This window comes from Zerene cesonia, chromosome 17, assembly GCF_012273895.1.
Source record: "Zerene cesonia ecotype Mississippi chromosome 17, Zerene_cesonia_1.1, whole genome shotgun sequence".
In the NCBI taxonomy this organism is placed as follows: Eukaryota; Metazoa; Arthropoda; class Insecta; order Lepidoptera; family Pieridae; genus Zerene; species Zerene cesonia.
This window is the reverse complement of record NC_052118.1, coordinates 10177242-10201060: the sequence shown is the minus strand read 5'-3', so window position 1 is coordinate 10201060 and position 23819 is coordinate 10177242. Positions and strand designations below refer to the sequence as shown.

Here is a 23819-nt window from a genome sequence, read left to right as displayed (position 1 = left end):
ATTTATACTATAAATAAGGAAGTAGCCTGTCCGTCTATTCTTCACACCTAAACCTCTGAATCGATTTGGATTTCATCCACCTTTTGGTAGAATGTCAGTTTTAGATCCGAGAAAAGTTGTGTATCATTCTTAAATCCTTACCATCTCTATCCTTCTTATCCTTATCTTTACTATCCTCTTCCTTATTATCCTTATCCTTACTATCCTTACCAATCCTTACCAACAGATTTTTTCGTATTTATGAAAGTATGTTTGTCTTTGTTTAACTTCGAAACGATTTTATAGTATACTAGCTGCACCCGGCAAACGCTGTTCTGCCTTACTCTTATCGTTTAGTGGTATGAAAAATAGATGTTAGCCGATTCTCAGACCTACCCAATATGCTTATCAAATTTCAGAGGAATCGGTCAAGCCGTTTTGGAGGAGTATAGAGACTAACATTGTGACACGAGAATTTTATATATAAGATTTTTTCCCGAGTTTGTAAGGAGGCTAATGATACAAGCTACCATAGTTTTAACCATGGTGAAACAATTCATTCTCATGGGAGTTTCCCTTGGATCACGCATACAAAGCCGGGGGTAACAGCTAGTATAAATATAATCAATGTCGATATTAATATTATACCAACAATTTAACGCAAACTTTGCTTAGCGACCCTTTCAATATACAATTTATGTTATGAAAATTCCAGACAAATTTGTTTTACACCGTAATTAAGTATCTAATTAAAATTTATCAAACACAACTACCGCTGTATAATGAAACCGGCACAAAAGATTAAATTAACTGAAATTCATTAGTTTATTTAGTAACGAAATTGGGGTATAACTTATTCATTTGTGGGGAAATAATTATTAGCAATCCAAAAACCTTTGCACAGTTCCGCGCTCTCTGATTGGTCGGGCGACTGCGGCTTGGCGCTCGCCCAATCAGATCATCGAACGTAGTGACGTTTTAATTATGTGTAACTTAGAATTTCGAATGAGACCGTTATTCGAGATTTTCTTGTTAATGAGGGTACTTTAGAGTTTTATACTAAATTGAACTCAGACAACACAGGTTATCTATATTTAGTAACGTAAGACTACTAATAACCGAAAATTTACATGATCTATACTTAATATTATGAAGCTGAAGAGTTTGTTAGTTTGAACGTGCTTATCTCGGGAACTACAAGTCCGTTTTAAAAAATTATTTCAGTTTTAGATAGTCCATTTATTGAGGAAGGCTTTAGGCTATATATGTATCACGGGCGAAGCCGGGGCGGACCGCTAGTTTTAGATAAATTTTAGAGTCCAAAAATTGCCATACTGTATTGGAATAATGTGAACATAATTCAATGATTAAATAGCGGAAAATCCCAGCACGAAAGGTTAACATTATCTTCCGTTTGCATCTTCAAAGAAATAATGAAAACGATGTTTCTTTTATCGAGATTATTCCTTAGGCTCGGTAAATTACATGCTGTTTTGGGCGCCTTAGATTAAGCTTTCTGAAATTTAATTGGATATAAGTCTTCCGTGTGTGTAACCGGCATGCCGATTGTAAACGCTCTATGCTTTACCTTATCTTCTTTTACATAGTATGTAATTGGTTTGAGTTTTGATACTAATCTTTGCGATTTTAAAGTAAGGTCATACAGTTAATTGAACCACATTTTGATTTGTTATGGTCGATTATTATACATTCATCATCATCATCATCATCATATATTCCCACTGCTGGAACACAGGCCTCCTATGGGAGTTCAGGCATAATTCACCACGCTGGCCAAGTGCGGGTTGGCGGATTTCATATGTCGTTGAACTTTGAATTCACAGATATACCGGTTACCTCACTATTACTTCCTTCACCGATTTATTTTCTAATAAATATTATGCTTGCTTAACGTATTGTACTTAATACTAATAAATGCGAATCGTATTTTTAAGTATTTACCGGTAATGGTATGTGAATTAAGAAAATAGAACGATAGATATTTCTTTAAAAAATCCATATGCCTCGTAGTCGAGTTTTCACGTCACTAGCTTTGGCAATCTCTGCAGTGTGGTGTGTATTTGTTAGCTATCAATAGATGATACGTTACATTTTCTCTATTTCCTTCTGGCGGTTAAAAAGTCGAAAAAACACGATTTTTGGAAAGCTTTGATATCGTATATCAGTCAATATATAGCCTGTACGTATCTATATAAAGTACGTACGTACGTAAAGTAGTAGTACCGGGATAAATAGTAGCTTATGTGCTAATTTAGGCTATAATCTACCTCTGTACCAAATCTCATACGGATAGATGAGTTGTTTTCGCGAAAAAGTATCATATTATTCATCCATTACCAACTTTCGTGTTTATCAGAAGGATATATAGGTACCTTTGTTAGCTTCATTTCTAATATACAAACATAATTTGAATAAAATTGATGGACGCTTTTAAATTAATTTAAAACTATCTATATAATTAATCGCACTATGTTTGACTAAGTAAAAGTACATGTCTCAGCTATAGTAAATAACGTCTTATCCAATAAATTGTACCACCGACCACTCCCAACGGAAGTAAAGAACAAGTGGACTTGTAAAAAATAAACGACAGAAAGATTCATATAATTTATTTCCAAGAAACGCTTCTCAACTCTTCCCAGCAAATTAGACTGCGCATAATGAGTTCTAGAAAAGAAACGAAGGTTTATAGGACTTAGGAAAGTACTGACCTGGCACGGAGATTGCCAGTTTGTTATTCTATTTCAGATTTTATATTTTATTTCAGGCAACCTGTAGTACAGATAAAAGATCTTAAATAACTTAAGTCTCCGGCCCATATAATATTAAAGCAATATCACACGTTACGTCTTCGACGTGTGACGAATCTCCAGGGGGCTGGGTATCCGTCCGCCGAAGCGTCAAAACACTTCTCCTTGCGGCCAAAACTCCTCATCACACTAAGCTTAGCGGTAGGAACTCTCACCACCGAGGAATTGAGCTCACATTATGGCGAGACTCCAGCCGTGCTACACGCAGACTTAACCAGTGTTTCCATCTGGGTCTCAAGTACATGTATGACTTGATATAAAAAGTGTAGGGTCAAACACAAACTCATTTAATTGGAAATTCATTAGAAATAATGAGAGCAATTGAGGTGTAGAGGTCGTGTTAATAATTATTCTTATTTTCATTGAAGTAGTTTAATGAAGAATTAATATTTTATAAGGATTTGTAGAACTTAGAAGATAAATGTAGTTCTTACTGTGACCATATTATTTACACAAGTAAGTAGGAAATATTCATAAAACTTGTTACGGATATGGAACGTAGATCTATGCGTAATTTTTTCTTTTGCTATACACAAAAACGATAAAACTTTTCTGTTAAACTACGATAAATAAACCGTTAAATATGTTAAGCAAGATAAATAATGTAATGTTATATTGTAGCAACCTGAATATGGGCTTGTCCTCGCGCCCACGTTAGTTCGACTCGTTATATCTAGGACATAGTATGAAATATTATCTTATAAAGATAAGTTTATTTTACAGAGACTGAGTTTTTATCATATGATCTAATCATCTAGATTTTGGTTTGGCAAAAAAATGCAGTTTCGAGTCCCGCTTCATGATCAATTTTTTTCTATTCTTTCAAAATTTCTCATTTCAATGCTATTAAAACTAAAAATTAAATCTAATCATCCGTTTAAAATTATAATCTAGATATATTTAGACTAAATATATTTAACTTTTTATTTAAATAAATAAACAGACTGTTACATTTAGGATTTTTTTTCACTCAATATTACCTCTATTAATTTACTCAAATGTCAACAACTTCTGTAAAACATCTCATCGTGTTGAAAAATGCATTAAAAATTCTATTTGTATTTCTGTTACATAAAACTCTTGAATAACATTAGAATGATATGTAATACAAAAATAAATTGCATTGTATAAATATGTATAAAGAGAGGCTTAAGCTTAAGTTACGGCGCTGCTGCGTCATATTTCAACCGTGATACTCTCGACGGGGAATAAAATCATATTACCATTTCTCAGAAATAAATTACGATATCACATTATGTTAAACAATCCTAAATATCACATTATTTTTGTGTAAATATTGGATTATCCTGTTCTATGTCCTACTCATATGTAAATAAAGATGGTAGCGATGATATTTATTATAAAGTACATAGATGTTAGAATAAAAATCTTTTGTTTTGCATGAAATTTGCGGTGGTGGCAACTTTTTATTAGTATAACATAGCCGCGTGTCGACACTAGTAATATTGTAATCTGATTCATATAGATGCTATATTACATTACGATATCTCACAAAAAAAAAATTAAAAATAAAAATAAAATTTATTAGCGTATCGCAATACAGATATTAAATTTACAATGCCAGCCCTCCATTCACACTGTAATAAACTTAAGTCTCGTATTTGCAAGCTATAACAGATCAGTTAAACGTCGAAGCGTTTTAACGCTTATGAAATAAATCATCTGTCCTCTCTGACTAATATTTAATTTGCCGCGATATTGCAGATGGAATGGCGAACGCGCACGGCTGGAGGAGCGGGATTGTTTGTACGAGAATATTAAAACTCATATAAAAACAAAAAGGAGAACGTTCCATTTCTGCGGTTCATTTAATACCAATAGTTTTCGCAACGCAACGCTTTTTTAATTTCCACAAGTGCACACAACGGAACAAGACGTCCCATTTATTCACGTAAAATCCGAAGCGCCCCAGATTTTAACGCGGCGACGTGAATCCTTCTTAAATATTTTAAATGTTCGGGAAAAGTTGTCGGAATCTCGGCGTGAATTATTTAACAGTTCCCTTCGAGTTTCACACACGGGGGTAATTAGCAATAATACTTCGCACGATGCGAGACGTAGCGTTATGAAATTGATGAGGGAACCAGCAGCTCGCTTCTTATTTATTACAGCGCGAAATCTAAGTGGATTCGTATGTAGCGCGTTTTAATTTTGAGTAATCATTTTAACTTGAAAGCTTTTGGTTTTGTTAAATACGGGTAAGAAGCGAGAGCTCATTAGGCGCGTTAGACGGCTATTGAATCTGTTAACAACTATCGTTATGATGAAGATATGTAGGTGTGTAGTCTATTTTATAAGACGAAATGGAACTCGTTTGCCAACTATTTTAAAATTTAAACTTTTAAAAGAAACAATTAACGGTAGGTATTAGCGTGTATGGTGCATAGAGATACGTTTCGGCTCTTAGCATCAACGGTCAGCACGATAATGACGTCAGCCTAATTATGTACATAGTATGTATATATATATAGTATGTATATACTAGAGACTATTCCCATAAATGACAATAATGTCATGAATGTTATGTTTTCTAAGGTGTTACGCATTCACAGCATTTCTATTTACCGTAATGTCATATTTATAATTGCTTGCCATATTTATAATTGCTTTGAAAAAGTTCTCTGAAAAATTAGTTATTTTATACCAAAGAACTGTTCACTTATCTAGGTCTATTCTCGGTAACATTATAGCGCAGATTCAATATTATTGGTTCGATTGTAATCAGGGCGCGAACATTTTCATCAAGATTCACCGGGGAACCAATTAAGATGGCATCTGCTTCTCGCTTATTAACCAGATATTCGAAATGTCTAGTTCAGGCAGCAGGTAATATCGGATGCGTTTTTTTAAAGCCATATAAGCCAAGTTATAATAATAATAGCAGTGCGACTTTGTTTTATACAAACAGACTTTTTTGGTAAGCTTGAGACAAAAATAAATAAAAGGCCACTAGTGTGATCAAAAAAATAAGCATTCAAAGTGAATATTTATTCCACGAAAAGTGTACCGACGCCCCAGCGGGATATGCCATTCCAGGTTCTAAAATGGGACCAAATGTCAACTATTTTCTGTAAAACATCAGAATCACACCAATCAGTTCCAATAACATAAAAAAGACATGGCGTTATCGAATAACAAAAAAAAAACAGACCAATTTGAGCCTACGTTTAAGGAACGTCGTTTAAAAATTAATATAATATAAATCAGTACCAAAAATAAGTGGAAACCTTAACATAAAGCTGGCATAATACATTCTAATGATCTGCCTATCCTTATAAGCTATTTACGACTTGTTAAACATTTATCTGTAAAGAGATAAAGTAATTTCCAGTGAGGGTCATGTCCCAGAGCTGATAGGCCTAATTTATGCTAACACGACCTGATTCGCACTGGATTTGTTATCGATTTCTTTTAGAAGCCATCGGGGCTTGTCTGCTTCTATTTATATAATGACACTTTTTAGCGGTGTTTTTTGCATGAATTATATTGGAATTAAATCTGTGATATGTCATTTTTCTATGGTTATCCCTGCTTCATTATTTTCTCCGTATTTTCATCTTAAAACATCAAAAATAAATTCTGTAAAAAAAAATCTTTTATTTATCTAAAGTTATATTTAGAAAACTCTCACCCATAATATTATTGCATTTTATCCGATATATTTTATATAATCAATAAAATATTTTTAAACGACTGTCTTGAAACGAAAGTGGCTCTCATTTCTTCTGTATTTGTTTGGTTTAGTAACGCGATAACTCCATGGCTTTTCAACAGATCGATATGGCTGTTTTTGTCTTTGATAGGAAATTATTGTCAATTGGTCCCGTTATAGAATCTGATATAGTACCTTCCCTCCAGAATGGTTCCTTCATTGTAAAAAGATTATCTGTAGTTAGTGCAAATCTCGATACCGCTTGAAAAATAATTAATCGATCAACCCGGAGACTATAGAGCTTGCCAAATCCTATCCTATCCTACTACTCCTATAATATTGTAAATGCGAAAGTTTGTGAGGATGGATGTAAGTGTATGTGTATGTATGTTTGTTACTCTTTCATGTAAAATCTACTGAACCAAATGCAATGGAATTTTGTACGTAGATAGCTGAACAACTGGAATAACAAATAAGTAACTTTTTATACTGATATTCCTACGGGATACAGACTTACGCGGGTGAAACCGCGGGTAGTATATAATATATTACTTTCAGTAAACTCCTGTTATCTCAACACGACCGAAGCGTAAACAACTCGAAAGCTAAATGCAGTTAAAGAATTCTATCCTACAACTTGTGAATAAATCTTATTATTCCTGCAACCGACAGCCCTATAACGAGGAGGTCACGAAATATGTTGTCACCCACAATGTTTTGCAAAATGTGACACTTAGAGATGGAAACCGGACAAAGGCGGGTCTCAGTACAACTTCACTATTCGTGTTGGCTTCTACTTCTGCTGAGGATAGTCGGTAATTGGGATCATTTGTTATTTTCCGTCAAACGGGCTTTGACGGCGTGACGGGCTGGTGTTAAATATAGATACAAACAGTGCTGTTATTTGTTGGAAGTGTGTTGTAGAAGATAAGGGCGGACATGATTGTTGGCATTTAAATATTATTTACTTTGGTGAATTTACAATTTAGGTGTGACTACCATAATTTATCGTGTGTTACTTAAATTATTGACTACTAGCTGCGCCCCGCGGTTTCACCAGCGTAAGTCCGTATCCCGTAGGAATATCGGGATAGAAAGTTGCCTATATGTTATTCCAGTTCTCCGGCTGTCTACGTACCAAATATTATTGCAATCGGTTCAGTAGTTTTTGCGTGAAAGAGCAACAAACACACACACATCCTTACAAACTTTCGCATTTATTATATTAGTAGGATAGTAGGATTAAATGTAATTGAATAGTAACACTAAAATAACCTTCTCAAAGCATACTTTATAAACGTAATTTAAAAGTACACGGACAAAATATAGACGTAAGGATAAATATAATAATTCAACGTAAAAACAGCTTCCTTCCCAAATACATTTGCATTAGCGTGACAGGAATGTCATACTCATCGCAATTTAAATGTGGGAGAGACTGGGCTGTGTTCACAGGGACGGAAAGCGGTTTGGTAACATACTTTTTTCTATGTGAAGTCCCTTGTCCTCTAGTGGGGTATGGGTCAGATGATATATTTCTGCTTCACTGACCGTTACGGACGAGTAGGTGATCAGCTTTCTGTGTCCTGCCAGACCGAGGTTTTTTTTTGTAAATCCCCACTGGGAATCGAACCTAAGACCTCTCGGTTCTACGCATACGCGTTAACCACTGTGCTAAGGAAGTGGTCTAGTGCTTTTCTAAAGAGTATTAATGTAATAAAATCTACCACTCTCTTAAATATAAAGGAAAAAAGTAATGCCATAATGACCTATAGGTTATAGAGTACTTTAAATATTCATTTCCGTTATCATTCATATCTAGGAAAACAAACATTCCTATAAGTAGGTATACCTAATTATAGGAATGATACGTTGTTTCCCTTTCTTAGTATATGTATTGATTGTGAGAGTGTTTATATTGTCTACAAAATATATAGTACGAATTCTACAATGAATTTTTAAAATCCTTAGTAAAACGTTATATAAGAAACACTTAGTTTTAAAATATATAATTTATTGTCGTCGTCTTGTAAAAGCGTGGGCGGTCACGAGCGGCCATTTTGTAAGCATCAAACTTTTCATACGGTATCCTCAACTGATAACACATACTGTGACGACAAGTTAACATATGTTTTGTCTTTATATTTATATCTTCTATCAGAGTTTCTTAATTTGACTATATTTGTTTTATCCTAAGGGAGCATTTCATCGGGATAAAAAGTATCACCCAAGTCAGCTGCCAGCATACCCTGTCTTTATACCAAATTTCATCAAAACCCGTTTAGTAGGTAGTTTAATCGTGATTGACGGGCAACCATTCAAACAAACTTTCATATTTATAATATTAGTGTGATTATTTTTTTAATGACTTTGTTGCTCGATAACTTCGATAAAAATCGATTTGAACCGAACCGGTTCATTCAGTGCTTCATAGGAAATTATCAGTTGTTTTTTTTATGTCATAGCAGGCAACTGAGCTGGTGGTTCGCCTGATGGTAAACGATTACCACCACCCATGAACATTCGCAGAGGCTCAGACCTCTGAGAATGCACTGCCCGCTTTTAAGGGATAAGGGATAAGGAAAGGATTGATGACTGGAAAGAAGGAGTAGACTGGGCTAGGAGAACATCCCCCAGAGGCTGCGGTGTTTTTTGGAGGAAATAATGGTTTAACTACACTTATATAGAACTAAGACGACTAAATATTGAATTCGCTAGAAAACGCCGGGAGAGAAAGGAATTCCAAAGCGGCTACGTGAGACGGGATTTATCTTACACGGTACAGCTAACTGAAGCTATTATGCTGTGGAATAAAATATTGTTAGAAAACACTTTATGTTATTCATACTACACTTCTATTATTGGACTTGTGCGATAAAACATATTAATAATGGTATGTAATCTTAAACCACACTTGTAGGGATGATTTTTAATCATACTAATATTATAAATGCGAAAGTTTGTTAGGATGTGGGGTAATAGTTGCTCTTTCACGCAAAACTACTGAACCGATTGCAATTAAATTTGGTACGTAGACAGCTGGACAACTGAAATAACATATAGGCAAATTTTTATCTCGATATTCCTACGGGATACGGACTTACGCGGGTGAAAACGCGGGGCGCAGCTAGTCGACTATAAAATAGGAAGAAGTTTCCACTGTTTATTTAAAGTATAAATGTAATTTATTGAACTAGGACGAATGATTCGTTTTCTGTTATTTAATATTTATTGTTATCTACGTTTAAGAGTGAGATATCATTCATTTTTTTCATTATTTTTCTGCTTACATGATTTGAGAACTGCTTTTATAGTTTCTAAAGAAAATGCCTTAGAGACAAAGTCACGATGCTACTTATATATTATATAACTAGACGCTCGCCCCAGCTCCGCCTGGATATCAAGATTCCTGTTTTGTTCCAAGGGAGCATTTAATCGGTATAAATATTATCCTATCAGCTTATACCCCGTCTGTATACCAAATTTCATTAAAATCCTTTCAGTGGTTTCAGTGTGATTGACGGACATACATCCAAACAAACAAACTTTCACATTTATAATATTAGTGTTAGATTATAGTGTTGTAGTAGTAAGAAAAGAAAGATAAGAAAACTATATGTATATGGCTATACTGTTATAAAGTTCAACGTACCAATAACGTAATTCATGGTATACAACACTTGAGGCATCATTTCCTTTTCGCTGCAGTATCTTTGAAGCTCGGGCATTAAACTCAAAATGCGAAACACGCGTTCCTTCGCCTTTTATCTTTTATTACTAACAAACTATGCGCTGAATTATTCATCAAGCAAGATGCGGCTAATGATGGCGTTATTTATTAACTTTCAGAATCATCGCCTCAGTTTTTCACATCTTTTCATTTAAATCTGCTATTTATGTGCAGCCATTTAGCTATGTTCTGGCTTTTAGAGTGCTTCGTTTTGATCTTTTCTTAGTTCTAAGTTTAATACTGAATACTGAGCCTGAAGAAAAGACTTTAAGAAAAGAGAGAAGAACTCGACCTTTGCATTTAGATTTGAAAATGCTTAGTTTTATAAGGTCGGTTAAGTAAATACGTATTTATTATTTTCGTGCGATATTAGCTTTTCACCCGCAATTTTGTCCGCGTAATCTAAGGAATTTTCTATGGGAATAAGATGTTTCACCCCAGTATAAGTGGCCTTTGTAACTGACTAAATAAATTGGTTTCCCTTTGACTTCTAAATATAACAAGTAAAACTTTATGTTTTTGTGTTTTAACCTCCGATGCAAAAAAGACAGGAAGCTATGTGCGTATGGCCCTATGTACCGACAGAACCAGCCGAGAAATTTTACTATTGTGTGTATAAATATGTTTGTGCGTTAATTTTGCTAGCGTTAAGAACTAGCCAAATGCTTACATGATTTTCCAATATCATCATTTCTCATATCATCTTACAAGCATATTTATTTGCCAAGTCTTATAATTAAAAACTTACCGCTTCAGTATGAATCGGGTGGACAGCGAACAGCAAGCCAGCGAGGGCCGCAAAGGGGGCCTTCAGGCGGGCGATGACGACGCCGGCGCGTGCCACCAGCGCGCAGCACGCTGCGTGCAATGACACGTTGATGACGTGCCACCACCACGTGGCGAGCCCGCATAGCGAATAGTTTAACCTGGGGATACGTAGATGTCTAGTTTAACTTGGAGATAAAGAGGCATACGACTAACTATTGAAGTGTTCTCTTTAGTTGGACTAAATAATAATTGGACCCATTTTTATGCCCGTGCTAGTCAGAAAAATACTGAGCGAAACAAATAAATTAAAATAAAAAAGAATATGTATGTATTTAGTGCCTAATGCATGATTCATTTTTTTAATCAAAGTGCTTTTGATGTGTTTATGGTTGAGATATAAAAATGAATTAAAAACAGTGTAAGAGCAAGTCTTCAGACAAGGTTACTGAATAACACAGGTGCATTATTCCAAGTCAGTCGTTACAATATCTCGTTATATAAACTCATATATTTTTATACTATAAATTGCTATTAAATATTTAACCCAATTTCTAATCGGAATAGATACTACGGCTTTACACAAATTTAATAAGACACGCGATAGATGCATTCCGTATCTGCTGCAATTTTCGATTCCTGAACGGAATAACTTTAGGCAGGGCAATATTATCTAAAATTTTCGTAATATTTATTTACTCATGTATTAAGTGAGGAGACAAATCAAATATCAAATAACGGAGCACATTTTGAGTTTTAAATTGTATGCCTGTATAACATAACCTACATGAAACCAGTTACTTTTATATTATACTAGCTGTTCTCCCCGGCTTCACCCGCGTTTCATACAAAACCTATGTCACTCAGTGAAGTTGCAGCTTTCTAATTGAGAAAGAATTATTGAAATCGGTCCAGTCGTTTTGGGTGAAAACGCTACATACAAAATTACAAAAGTTTCCTTTGTATAATATCAGAGTAGATAAATAAAGCACACCCCAGAAACAGTTGCCCGGAACGTACAAGACACAGTTTTAAGCGACGCATGACAATGTGCCTTCCGCAAATCTTAGAGGAATCATTTTCCTGCTGACAAAGCTGCATTTTGAAGGCAAACAGCTCGCACGCCACAATTCACTGTACCGCCATAAATAACCGCGATAAGTATAGTTTTACGTAGACACTTAAGGCATTCCCGCGTCCTACATACCACGGCGCGCTCAAGGCACCGTCTTAGTATTGTCTCATGTAATAGTTCTGCGGTTGCAACGAAATGAGAATTTTTGAGATGGAATTTCCAGCAATTGTCCTAAATCCCGCGCAAAATGTTACCGACCTCCTTCAAAAGAATACACTCGACCCATATTTACTTTTAATTATTTTGAAAGCGGTTAAGTAAATTTTATGAATTGTTAGGGATATTTTGATGTGCGAGCGCTCGTGGTACTTTTGAATTTTATCGCAAATGAAAATCTTTTAGACATCTCATATTTTAATAAACGTTGCTCATTTGGTGACTGCGGCTATGCAGCGTGGTTTGAGACGAAATTTCTTTGATATTTTTGTATGAATTTCTCATTAATTGTAAACCTGTAAAGATGCAACTGAATTTATTTCGACACAGTCACTCGTTTTCCCGAACTATTTCAATTAAACTTCATTATATAAAGTAATAAATGTAAACAGAGTTACAACAGAAATAATAATTATAGCAAGAGTCTACAATTCCTACCTACATCAATCGAGAGCGTGTACTGCCCTTGGCGTGAGCTCATTTCTCAGCCTAGTATTTTAATTTAATCTCCACAGCTTGTTTTCGAGTGAGATTATACAACAAAATTGGGAAGTGCGGTTGGCTGTTACTCAATCAAGTGAGACCGAAGCTCGCTTATCTTGACGTATTAACCTGTTATCTTCCACACTGGGAATTTATAAGCAGAATTACCTCGGCTCACATGTGATGTGGTTTTGATTAACTTTTATCTTCATTTGCTTTACGTATAGTTGGGTTATTCATTTATTAAATGGAGTGTGTGTTTTATGACTTTTATTGTTTTAGCAGTATTTATTGTGACCGTGCAGAGATTTATACGTATTTCACTTAAGAGACGAATACTACAATAATGATATGTTAGTGAAATGAAATGAAGTATAAGATAGATAGAAGAATTGAATCTAAAATGTATCTAATGGAGAGTTGTAATTATCCATGTAGATTTGTGTAGGAGATTTTATTTATTAATGCTAGACAAAAATCAAAGAATAATTCAGTGAATTAGACTTCTTCTAGAAGCATTTTGAATTGTTGTAACATAGTTTTATTATTTATCACTATTTCGGAAAAAAGTTTTAACATAGAAGAATTCTATAGCAAGGAAAAGTATGAATTGTTAGGGACAAACCCATGACATTTTCTTTGTAATAAAACAATGTACCACAACACACAACAACTACACATACATAATATCCAAGAGAAGGTTAAATAAATAGCGGTAGTGGATAACAAATTGAAAGGATTTCTAGTTCAAATGGGAGTAAGAATTTTGTATCAATCAAAAAAGGAAAGGTTTTGTACGGGGCTAACCGTTTTATTTGGGACATAAAATCAAGAACAGATGCGAGCGCGAAGCGACTATATCGCCTACCCGACCGAACAATGTATGTGTGATGTTTCGGGGTTTATAACACTAACGAATTGTTTGTGCAAGTTCAAGCTATTGCTAATGTGGTTTTGATAGCTGCGAGAGTACAGAATGGAGTGTTATGTGTTGCAGAACTTCATTCGAATGGAATGGGTGTGATTCCATGAAGCATTCTTCCTATTTCGAGTTATTGTTTTAATTTTTAAATTTACTGAACTAACGCTCAATCACTATACAAGCAAGAGAATGACTACCAATATAGCAATAAAGAAGATAGATAGATAGATAGATAGATAAAAAGTTTATTATAAAAGAACACATCAAATACATGACAATTACAAAATAAGACAATTAAACAAAGAAAAATTAACATACAGAGGAAAAAACAGGACGGAAACAAATGTCTTTATTTCCACAATACAACTTCCACATTTATAGAAGCGTTTAGCGGTTGACATTCATTTGCATTCAAATGTGCTAGATAATGAACATTAAAAACAACGTTAATAAAGCAGCATATGTAGGTACGTTACAACTGTCTCATAAGACACGATAAGCTTTACTCCTCCCACAGACTCGCGTCGCTTTGAAATATATATTTGAATGTGAAGGGATGAGATCAAAGATATTTATGGACTTAAAATGTAATTTCTTTAACATAAAAATAAGTTTTTAAAATATTTATCTATATCACATATAAACAATCTTACTATCATATTATTTTTTGTGTGTCTGTCTTGGCCTGGGGTAATTTGGTAAAAACTAATATTTAATTAAAAGTGGAGGTAGCAGGGCACTAATAAACAAAATTAATTAAAACTGTTTGCTGTTGCACGTCAAAGCTCAATAGATCAATTTCAACGAATGCAGGTAACATTGAAAACTGAACATTTTTTTATGTCATAGCGGACAACTGAGCTGGTGGTTCGCCTGATGGTAAGCGATCACCACCGCCCGTGGACATTCGCAGCGTTAATGCGTCTGCGGATGCGCTGCAAGCTTTTAAGGGGTAAGGGAAAAGGAAAGGCTTGATGGCTGGAAAGAAGGAATCGACTGGGACGGGCGAGGAAAAGGTAACGGGCCTCCGGCTCCCCCACTCATCGTACAAAACACACGTAAAACATGCTATTATTTCACGCCGGCTTTCTGTGGGGATATGGTTGTGGTTACAAATAAAGATTGTTAAAAAGTAAACAAAACATTACGCATTCCGCGACATAACATCGGTATGATCCCTCCTTGAGCCCGTGACACGCGTCCCGCTAAACACGACCGTATCCGAATGCCAGTGGAATGTATATAAAATATTGTTACGGCGTTGAGATAAGAAATACTTGGAATAACAGAGGCCTCCTTTTACTATTCGAGTGTTACAGTCTTTTGAATATCCCATGACACAAATGTGAATTGATTGTAAATTGTTGTAAATTACTTGTAAAATATAAACACTAAAGCTTACAGCTGATTTTAGTAGATCATAAAGAGGTACACACAGTCATTGTTCGCTAATTTGCGAATGAATTGAAAGATTTCTGACAAAACTTCGTGACTACACGTCGCTGTAAGATGGAACATAGTTGAGTTTAAGTCGGTAGCAGTCCGATATTACCCTAGACCCTTTTACCCTGGGCCTTGGGTGTACAGATGAAATTAGCATATCTTAGCTAGAGTGAGTCTGTTGAATTTAAATTAAATATAAGTCAGTTTGGTCTTAAAGTAATGTTATTAAATCGGATAAAATTTTCATATAAAGCTGAACAAATATATGCATTACATTTAATTTCATTTCATTTCGGAAAGGCAGTGATATTTAGACATTACGAGATATATCAAATAAAATATAATTTACAGACTGCTGTAAAAAAATCTGAAGGTAAATTTAAAATGGTATTCACACTTAACAAATTGAATTCAACAAAGGCCATAAAAAAGAAGAAATGTTACAATTCTCAAGACGGCCATTATCTATATAACAATAAGGCTAGATACAAACATTCATTAGCAAAAAGCTTTTCAGATACTTCTATACAAAAATTTTGAAAGAGAAACTGTATTTCAACATCCATATTTTAAAGTTAAGCGACTCCCGACGACCCGCTAACTTGATATTATGAGGAATAGATGTTTTCTTTAAGTTACAATCATAACTTAGTATTGTGAATAAAATTAATATGAAAACCACCCTTGGATTGTGAGGCATTGTGGATAATCCGAAAGGTAATTTTATGTAAAAAGAATAATAATAAATAAATCAGAATACAATACGCAGAATACTGACAGTACGGCTATAAATAAGCCTGATAAAATTGTAAAGTTAGACAAGACAAGTAGAAGTAACAATGAATGCTCTAAAAAGCCTTGCAGTTTAACAAGAATACATATATATACCAATTGAAATTACTTTAGTATTGGTGGGAGGTTGTTAACCACTGACTGACTGAGCTGCACCAACCCTAATACCACTGAGTATTGACATTATTGGACCAGGAGAATTCTACATTAAAGCGTAGTAGCAAAAAGTTTTCATAAATGTCTTTTTGGTATATTTTTATTGTGATGTCTGTAATTAACGCCATTCTATAATGTACCCATGTATGACATAATATTTCATTTTATATTTTGTTAATTATAATTATTATTAAAGTTAAGATGGAATGTCAGTCTATCCAAACACATCACTGAAAATATGTATTAACTTATAACCCAATGTCTTCAAAAATAAAACAATAATCGAAAGATGAGCTAAACTAAAAATGAAAGCATTCTATAACCTTATCTCTCTTCACTACTATCTATTGATCCAATATGGAACTTTTAAAATGTAAAAGCTTAATGTCACATTTTTAAAGAAATCTATCTACAAATATATTATAAACGAATATCCTGAAATAATACAAACGATCGCTCCGAAAATACGCTGAAAAATCCAGAGGTTAAACTTTTCATATTGAATAAAAATAACAAAGTTAAGTTACTCTTTCATTCGGATGTAAATCGATACTTTGGCGATTGAATTTCAAGTTTGTGGTAAAAATGGTTTAAATAAAAATAGAGAACTTCCCCAGCAATAATATTTATTGTAGAGGGAAAAACTCAGAAGAAATAACTCGAGCCAACGATACGTTTAGAGGGGAAGGTGGAATAGTAACAAATTTCAGCTAACAAAACAGAGGTGAATGAATGTTGGTATGAATGCAGATAATAAAATTTTATTAGACGGGGAGTATGCTTGAATTTTTCTTGGAATGGCGCGTCGGATATGGAATATCATATTGTCGGAGGAGCGTCGTTAGTTATAATAAAGGTTTATACGCAGTAGTTCCGACTACTTGAATTCATTTGTATTAAAAGTACGTCATATGAAAGACGTATGAAACGTTTTAAACATTGATAGAATTCCAATAAAAATCGTCTTCTAGCATCAAATATTTGAAAGTTTATTTTTTATGTGGAGTCGCAGTAAGCTTCTAAAAACCGTTAGGACATAAAATATCTCGCCAGATTACAAATATAACTCGCAATTTTACGTATTATATTTTGTTCGACTGTAATACGAATATAATATACGAATGGAATTTACTTTTTCCAAACGTCCTTCAGATGCAGGCTGCAATCAAGGGCATTTTGTGAGTCTCCTGTTACTGTGTAGTTTTCAAATAAACTAGCCGAATCCATTATATCGAAACCCATATTGCCATACCCATATTGCAATTTAACGGTTTCCCACCAATTGATATTGACTATAATATGTAATGTATCGAAAAACAATGCGTTAAATTGTAAGCAGGAAATTAAGGATCGCAATTTTTCGACAGGTTACAGACTCGCGGGATAGATTATATTCTGTATTTCTAATATTGCGATCTCTTGTATAAAATATCTAGATCCTCGATTCAATCTTCAAACGGGACTTAGAGAAAAGGTGAAGTGAACGCACAAAGAAAATGTGCAAAAATAAATGTGGAAAAGAATTTTTATTTGCCAAGAATCGTTGTAAAATTAACTGTTATAACAATGATTGTTTATTTATTTATTTATTGGTAATCCAACAGCTTTACATGTGAACTACATACTAAACAATATGTACAGCAATAATTTGAACTACAACTACAGCAATATGTACAGCAATAATTTAGCAAATAGCCAATAAAGTATTACAACACATTTATCAAGATAGATTAATTATTAACTATACATTTATAAAAAGAAATACTAACAATTACTTTATATTCCGGCATGCTTGTGTGTGCGTGTGTATATAGACACGAAAATTTATGTAATGGAAACATGAATGATTATTGTTATTCTTAAAGATAAAATTAGATGTATGATCACATTTGGAAATAAATTTAATAAAATGCAGTTAATAGCTGGGAAAAACATAATTTTCCGGGCAATAAACGAGTACACCGCTGGCAAAAGATATGCCGGAGGCCCGTTTCCTTTTCCTCACCCGTCCCTGTCCATTCCTTCTTTCCAGTCGTTAATCCATTCCTTTTCCCTTACCCCAAAAAAGCGGGCAGCGCATTCGCATTCGCCCTACCTTTGCGAATATTCATGGGCGGTGGTGATCGCTTACCATCAGGCGAACCACCAGCTCAGTTGCCCGCTATGACATAAAAAAAAAAATGTATTTATAAAGGACTAGCTGCGCCCCGAGAAGAAAACAAGAAAACAAGAAGAGCAACAAACACACACACATCCTTACAAACTTTCGCATTTATTTATATTTTAGTAGGATTCAAACGGCCAATTACAAAGATTTTACCGACACAGCAAAACAAATTGACTCTTAAGCCCCCAAACTATAAAGGTCAGTTTGATATCTCCAGCTGCGTCCGGAGGTCGAATATAAACAAAAACTGCACCCCGGAACATTTCTAGACGTTAGTTGCGAAACTTAATTTAAACAAGTTAAATGAGGAAGGAAGTTTTAATTACATCCCGCGATGGGATTATAAAGATCGACGATCGCTGCAATGTGCTCACTCATTTTGTGAATGTTACAGTTCGGAGTGTGTTGGCCGATGTCACTATAAGGTAACTAGTATAAAACAAAATTGCTGTCTGCCGTCTGTACTTGTATGCTTAGTATTTTATCGTTACGTAACAGATTTTGGTGGGGTTTCTTAATAGATTGAGTGATGCAAGAGGAAGGATTAGATTATATAGATATCATTCATATGTATAATAACATGGAAAAAAGGGGAGGGATTTTACTCTGAACTTAACAAACAAAATTAACAATAGTTTAATTAACATTGCGACATAAACACAGTTGTTATGATACAAAAACCGTAAATATCCATCTAATATATTATATCGTCAAGACGATGTACCGAAAATGAATAAACATTTAAAAATAGAACTCCAGTCACAGACAATAGCAGCTAATGTCCATATAAAGTATATTAATTGAACAAATCCATTAAACAGCATAATAAGCAAATTCACATAATATTGTTAACAGAAGTCCAACATTAATATAACTCAAATAGAACCTACCAATAAACCGGTATCTACCAATATCATAGTAAGCAAATACAAAGTTATTATAATGTACGACTTCATTGTGAATAGCCAATAATACACGATCTCTAATTGTAACGAAGTATAGACTAAATAGCTATTTGTTGATCCATAGAGCCTTTTAGAAGCTAAATTAATTCTGGGAAGCAGCAGGTATCGGTAATTCACCCCTTAAGCTACCAGTATTCCAGTTTAATTGATCTCGCAAGAAACCTTTTATTTTTCACTTGAGAATAATACCGGGGAATAATGTGTTTTATTTTCTACGACTCTTTTGTTTGCGATTTTGGAAATTGCGTGCTTAATAGAGGTACGCCTTTTAAAATTGTCTTCCAGTTCTTTTAACTTCTTCTTATGATATTTTTATGAAAAATGTAAAATAATCGCCCCGGCTCCGCACGGGTGAAGTATTTTTTACGTTTCAAATTTTTATTTTATATCCTAATATTAATAGGGATAATTCTAACGAATCGTAAAATATCAAAATTTCTTCGGCCGTTGTTGAGTTACGCGTAATGTAACTGTAATTGAAATAATGTTAATATGTGTTTACATATAGACACCAAAATTATTACATTATTAGGATATTTGTATGATTTTCATATGCATACAAATGCATACAGTTATTTTACGTTTGAGTAAATTTTCCTACATACTATTCGCTCTCGGATTCAAACAACTTTAGTAGATTGGAGTTCTGTCAGTTAAAATATAAAGTTACGTCATCCGTAATAATATACAAGAAGGCAGTTTGTAACGATACTTACCACATAATTCTAAAAGGATAATGGGATAAGCTAATTTGTATAGAAATCTAACCTAATTTAAAATGAATGACGCACCCTAGCAACTCGGAGTAGGGTCAAAATGAGTTCAGCAAATAATGAATTATTAATGTTAATCTTCCCACCAGCTTTTTAAAGTTATAATTAATACTAGGGACTTGCTCTCGCCTTTCTGTGGTTTAACAGAAAGAGGTTCTACACAACCAGCATAGGTTGAACCCTTTACTGTAGAACCGACATATGAAATAGAGGCCAAATTGATTTTATACAATGTTAGTAATAAACATAGTACAGAAGAAAGACAATCTTAACAAAAAAATTATTACCACTCCACTACTCAATATTTTTTTTGGTCCCCAATGTCCCTAGGGGAAGTTTAATCATAGATTCTGAAATGAGGCTAAATGACAACAATTTCCCATCAAACACAAAAAGAATCGCTTCAATCGGTTGAAAACCCACAGAGTCATCGAGTGACAAAATCAAAAATAAAGATACGTTCGAATTGAGAACCTTAAAGACTTACGAAACGTCGGTTAAACAAAACCTATATGATACCTATATACCTATTACTTTTACGTAAATGCATGTATGCAAAATTTACAAATGAAATAAACAGATCGCGCTTAATTCAGAATACTTGATTCTATCGTTTAAAGCTGCACTAAAAATTATATAAGTTACCATCAAGATATTATGTAACAAATAACTTCGAAGAATACTTGTGACTATCTCTCTGTTAAGTTTTAGAAACGGCGGGATAAATAATGTTATATTTATAAGTTGTTTTATCTCGCTACAACTATAACAACACGAACCGCAGCAGACATAAAACATTTGAAGTATTACACATTATTATAACAAGGTTGCTTGTAAGAGCAGGCAATTAAATTTTTACCTCCAGACAGGGTTAGAGTTGCATATTAATTAGAATAATTATGGGTAAAGGCTTAGCAACTGTACAACGCAATTACCTTGGTACTTCAAATTTATTGAGAGTCTTATATTTACTTTAATTTTTATAGCAGAGCAAGCAAAGGAGAAGGTGAGTTTCGTGATGTTAAATGTCCATCATCGACCATAAAACTTGTATCTCTAGTTGTGCTACAGGAGCTTTGCTGGCCTTTTAATGACAAATACGCCTTTTCTAGAATACCGTAATGACACAAATTGGATGACGCATACAAAATTATTTATAGAGGATTGAGATACTTTTTCTACTTCTACTTACATATTTGTTAAGCATTTTAGATATTATTTACGACAATTTAAATCCATTAAAGAAAAAGAAGTAATGACGATATACCATCGTTAAAACGTTGGTGCAAATCGAAAGATTATAGAAAGTTTTGCCCTAATACGGGTTTTAAATAAATATAATAAGAGTATAATAGGTGTTGGGACTAATAGGACTTAAATTTTAACTCATTAATTATTTACCACTTCGTATTTAAAAAGAAAAAAAAACTTTTTATAAAAAAAATAAAAAAGTTAAAAAGCCAATGATTTTTAAGCGACACTTCAAAAAAACATTGTACAATCTCACACTAATAAACAATTCGGCAAACATCTATTTAAATTCAGAACAAAAGAATGTAGTTCCTAAATGTTTCCCGCCTTTATACCAACGTTAGCGAAAGCTAATTTGGCCCTTTAATCTGAATGCAAGTGTAAAATAAAATACCACCCTTTACAAATCAGCTACCATTGTTTATACAAATTACACGCGCCGCGGGTTTATTATAAAAGAAAAATAATACAAAAGTATAATAGGGAGCTATTTCGTTTATGTTTAATGAATGAAAGGAAATTTTTCTGTACGAAACCGTCTCATTTTGTGGCGCGAGAGTAATTATGTATTGAGTTAAATTCGACGGAATTTTGATTTGTCCTTTGTTAATTTTTATGTGCGCTTTCAAAGGAAAGTTTGATTGAGTATTATTATTAAGATTTCGTTTAAGTATGTAATCTCCTTCATTATACTTGACTTAAAATCTAGAATGCTAGGAGAACGGTAAATTAAAACATAAAAATTTAATTAAACCGCTGCCACATCAATGTCTCATTATTGATGTTTAAACTTATGTAGCTATCTATAAACCAATTCAAATAGTACATAACAAAAGTTCATTTGACCCACGGAGTATATTAATACACCACAAAAGAATATGCACAAACACCCTAACTCGCAGAACGATTCATAAAATTAAGGAAAGTATTGCAACATAACCTAAAAATCGCTGCAATAACGCGGGTAAAATTAGCCCATTATACCTCAGCATTTAGCAAAGGTAAGACAACATACGCATTAATGGCTGGGGTCTAATTTAATCTGAGGTCTGGGTCATGAAAATTAATGCCTCTCGCAAATACTCATTTAACCCAATAAACGTGGGAAGATTATTTTCTCAACAATTAATTCTCCACATGGTCGTTTAATATTGTTTTTCTTGTAGGTACACCTTTCCTTATACAGTGTGTGCTGCACCTTTATAATGGAGATAAATGTTTCATTTCACCCTTTATTTACGTGAGCTATATTAAAAGAAATATGATTTCTTTCATATGAATAAATGACAGATCTTTTATGAACAGTTGGCCATAATCAGCCAAAAAAAACTATGGGTCGGTTGAGTAGGACACTTTTAAAGTATAAAAACAGGGCCATAATGCAAATAGCGTTTAATAGCTTCAGAAAAAGATGTCATAAACCTTATAAAATAGACCGGGAATCCAACAGTAGAATGGAATACATCAGGTTAATTGTTCACGACTAGGAAACGCATGAATGACATGGCAAGATTAATTTGTGCACTGACATAGTTAAAACAGATATATAAATAAAGATAGATATAAATCAATGTTATTTTTTTTATTTTATTTACATCTGTGTATGTTTTTATGTCATTTGTCTTCAATTTTCGTTTATTATATATATATTTCGTTATATTTATTTTACTGTGTAATAGGTCGTTTCTGATTGTAATCACCCATCTTTATTTTATACAAGCTGTAACGCGCGGTGTCACTCGCGAGGTACCCGCGCAGAAGGTATCTATGTGCTTATCTATACTATAATTTATCTCTGTACCAAAATCCATTCAGATAAGATAACCTGTTTTCACGCGTAAGAATTACAAATATACCGTCTTCCAAACGTTCACTTTTTTAAGATGATGGTCAAATTGTTCAAATTTCGTATGAAGTTTAAACAGTTAATCGATTAAACAATAACAACGTATCCACGAAAAATTCGATTAAGATATAAAATCTAAAGCGAGTAAACATTGCAGGCGAGATGTCATTTTCTGATAGCAAGATATTAGTTCTCTCGTACTTATATTAAACAATTTCCCCTTTGAAAACTCGTCTTGATATACGACTTTATTATACTGCTTCTAACGTTATGCTCCTTCCTACAAGTATATTACGTAACTGACTTATTTTAGGTGATTTAGTTACGAGGTAGTTAAATGAGTTTTATCTAGTATTATTCAATACTATTTAGAAATTAAAAACTTTTTAACGGATTTTAAACGCGATTTATTAATTATATTATTAACCCGACGTTTCAAACACTTTACAGCGAGCGTGATCACGGGGAGACATTGCTCTGAATTATTCTTATTGTACAGTGACTTAAAGTTCAAATTAAATTGGCAAAGGGATATCGAATAAAAACACGTGTGTTCACTTCTACTGTTTATTTTATACTAAATGTTAGAAAATTTAAATTATGTTGATTAATTCCGAACATACCGGCGGCCAAAAACAATAGTTTTTAATATAAAGAGAAAATCTATATAATAGGATTTCATCAATAAAATCACGTGAATTTATACAACAATAGTAAATAACATATAAATGGACTGTAAATTTGTAAATAAC

At 33.6% G+C, this 23819-nt stretch overlaps 1 protein-coding gene across 1 annotated transcript in view; it reads right to left on the bottom strand.

Annotated features, from left to right (window-relative positions):
* LOC119833655 (protein O-mannosyl-transferase TMTC1-like) overlaps window positions 1–23819 on the bottom strand; it is a 116009-nt gene that overhangs the window by 32561 nt on the left and 59629 nt on the right. The window contains exon 3 of the mRNA XM_038357763.1: window positions 10962–11139. Coding sequence (XP_038213691.1) covers window positions 10962–11139 — 178 coding nt within the window. The remainder of the gene's footprint in view (window positions 1–10961; window positions 11140–23819) is intronic.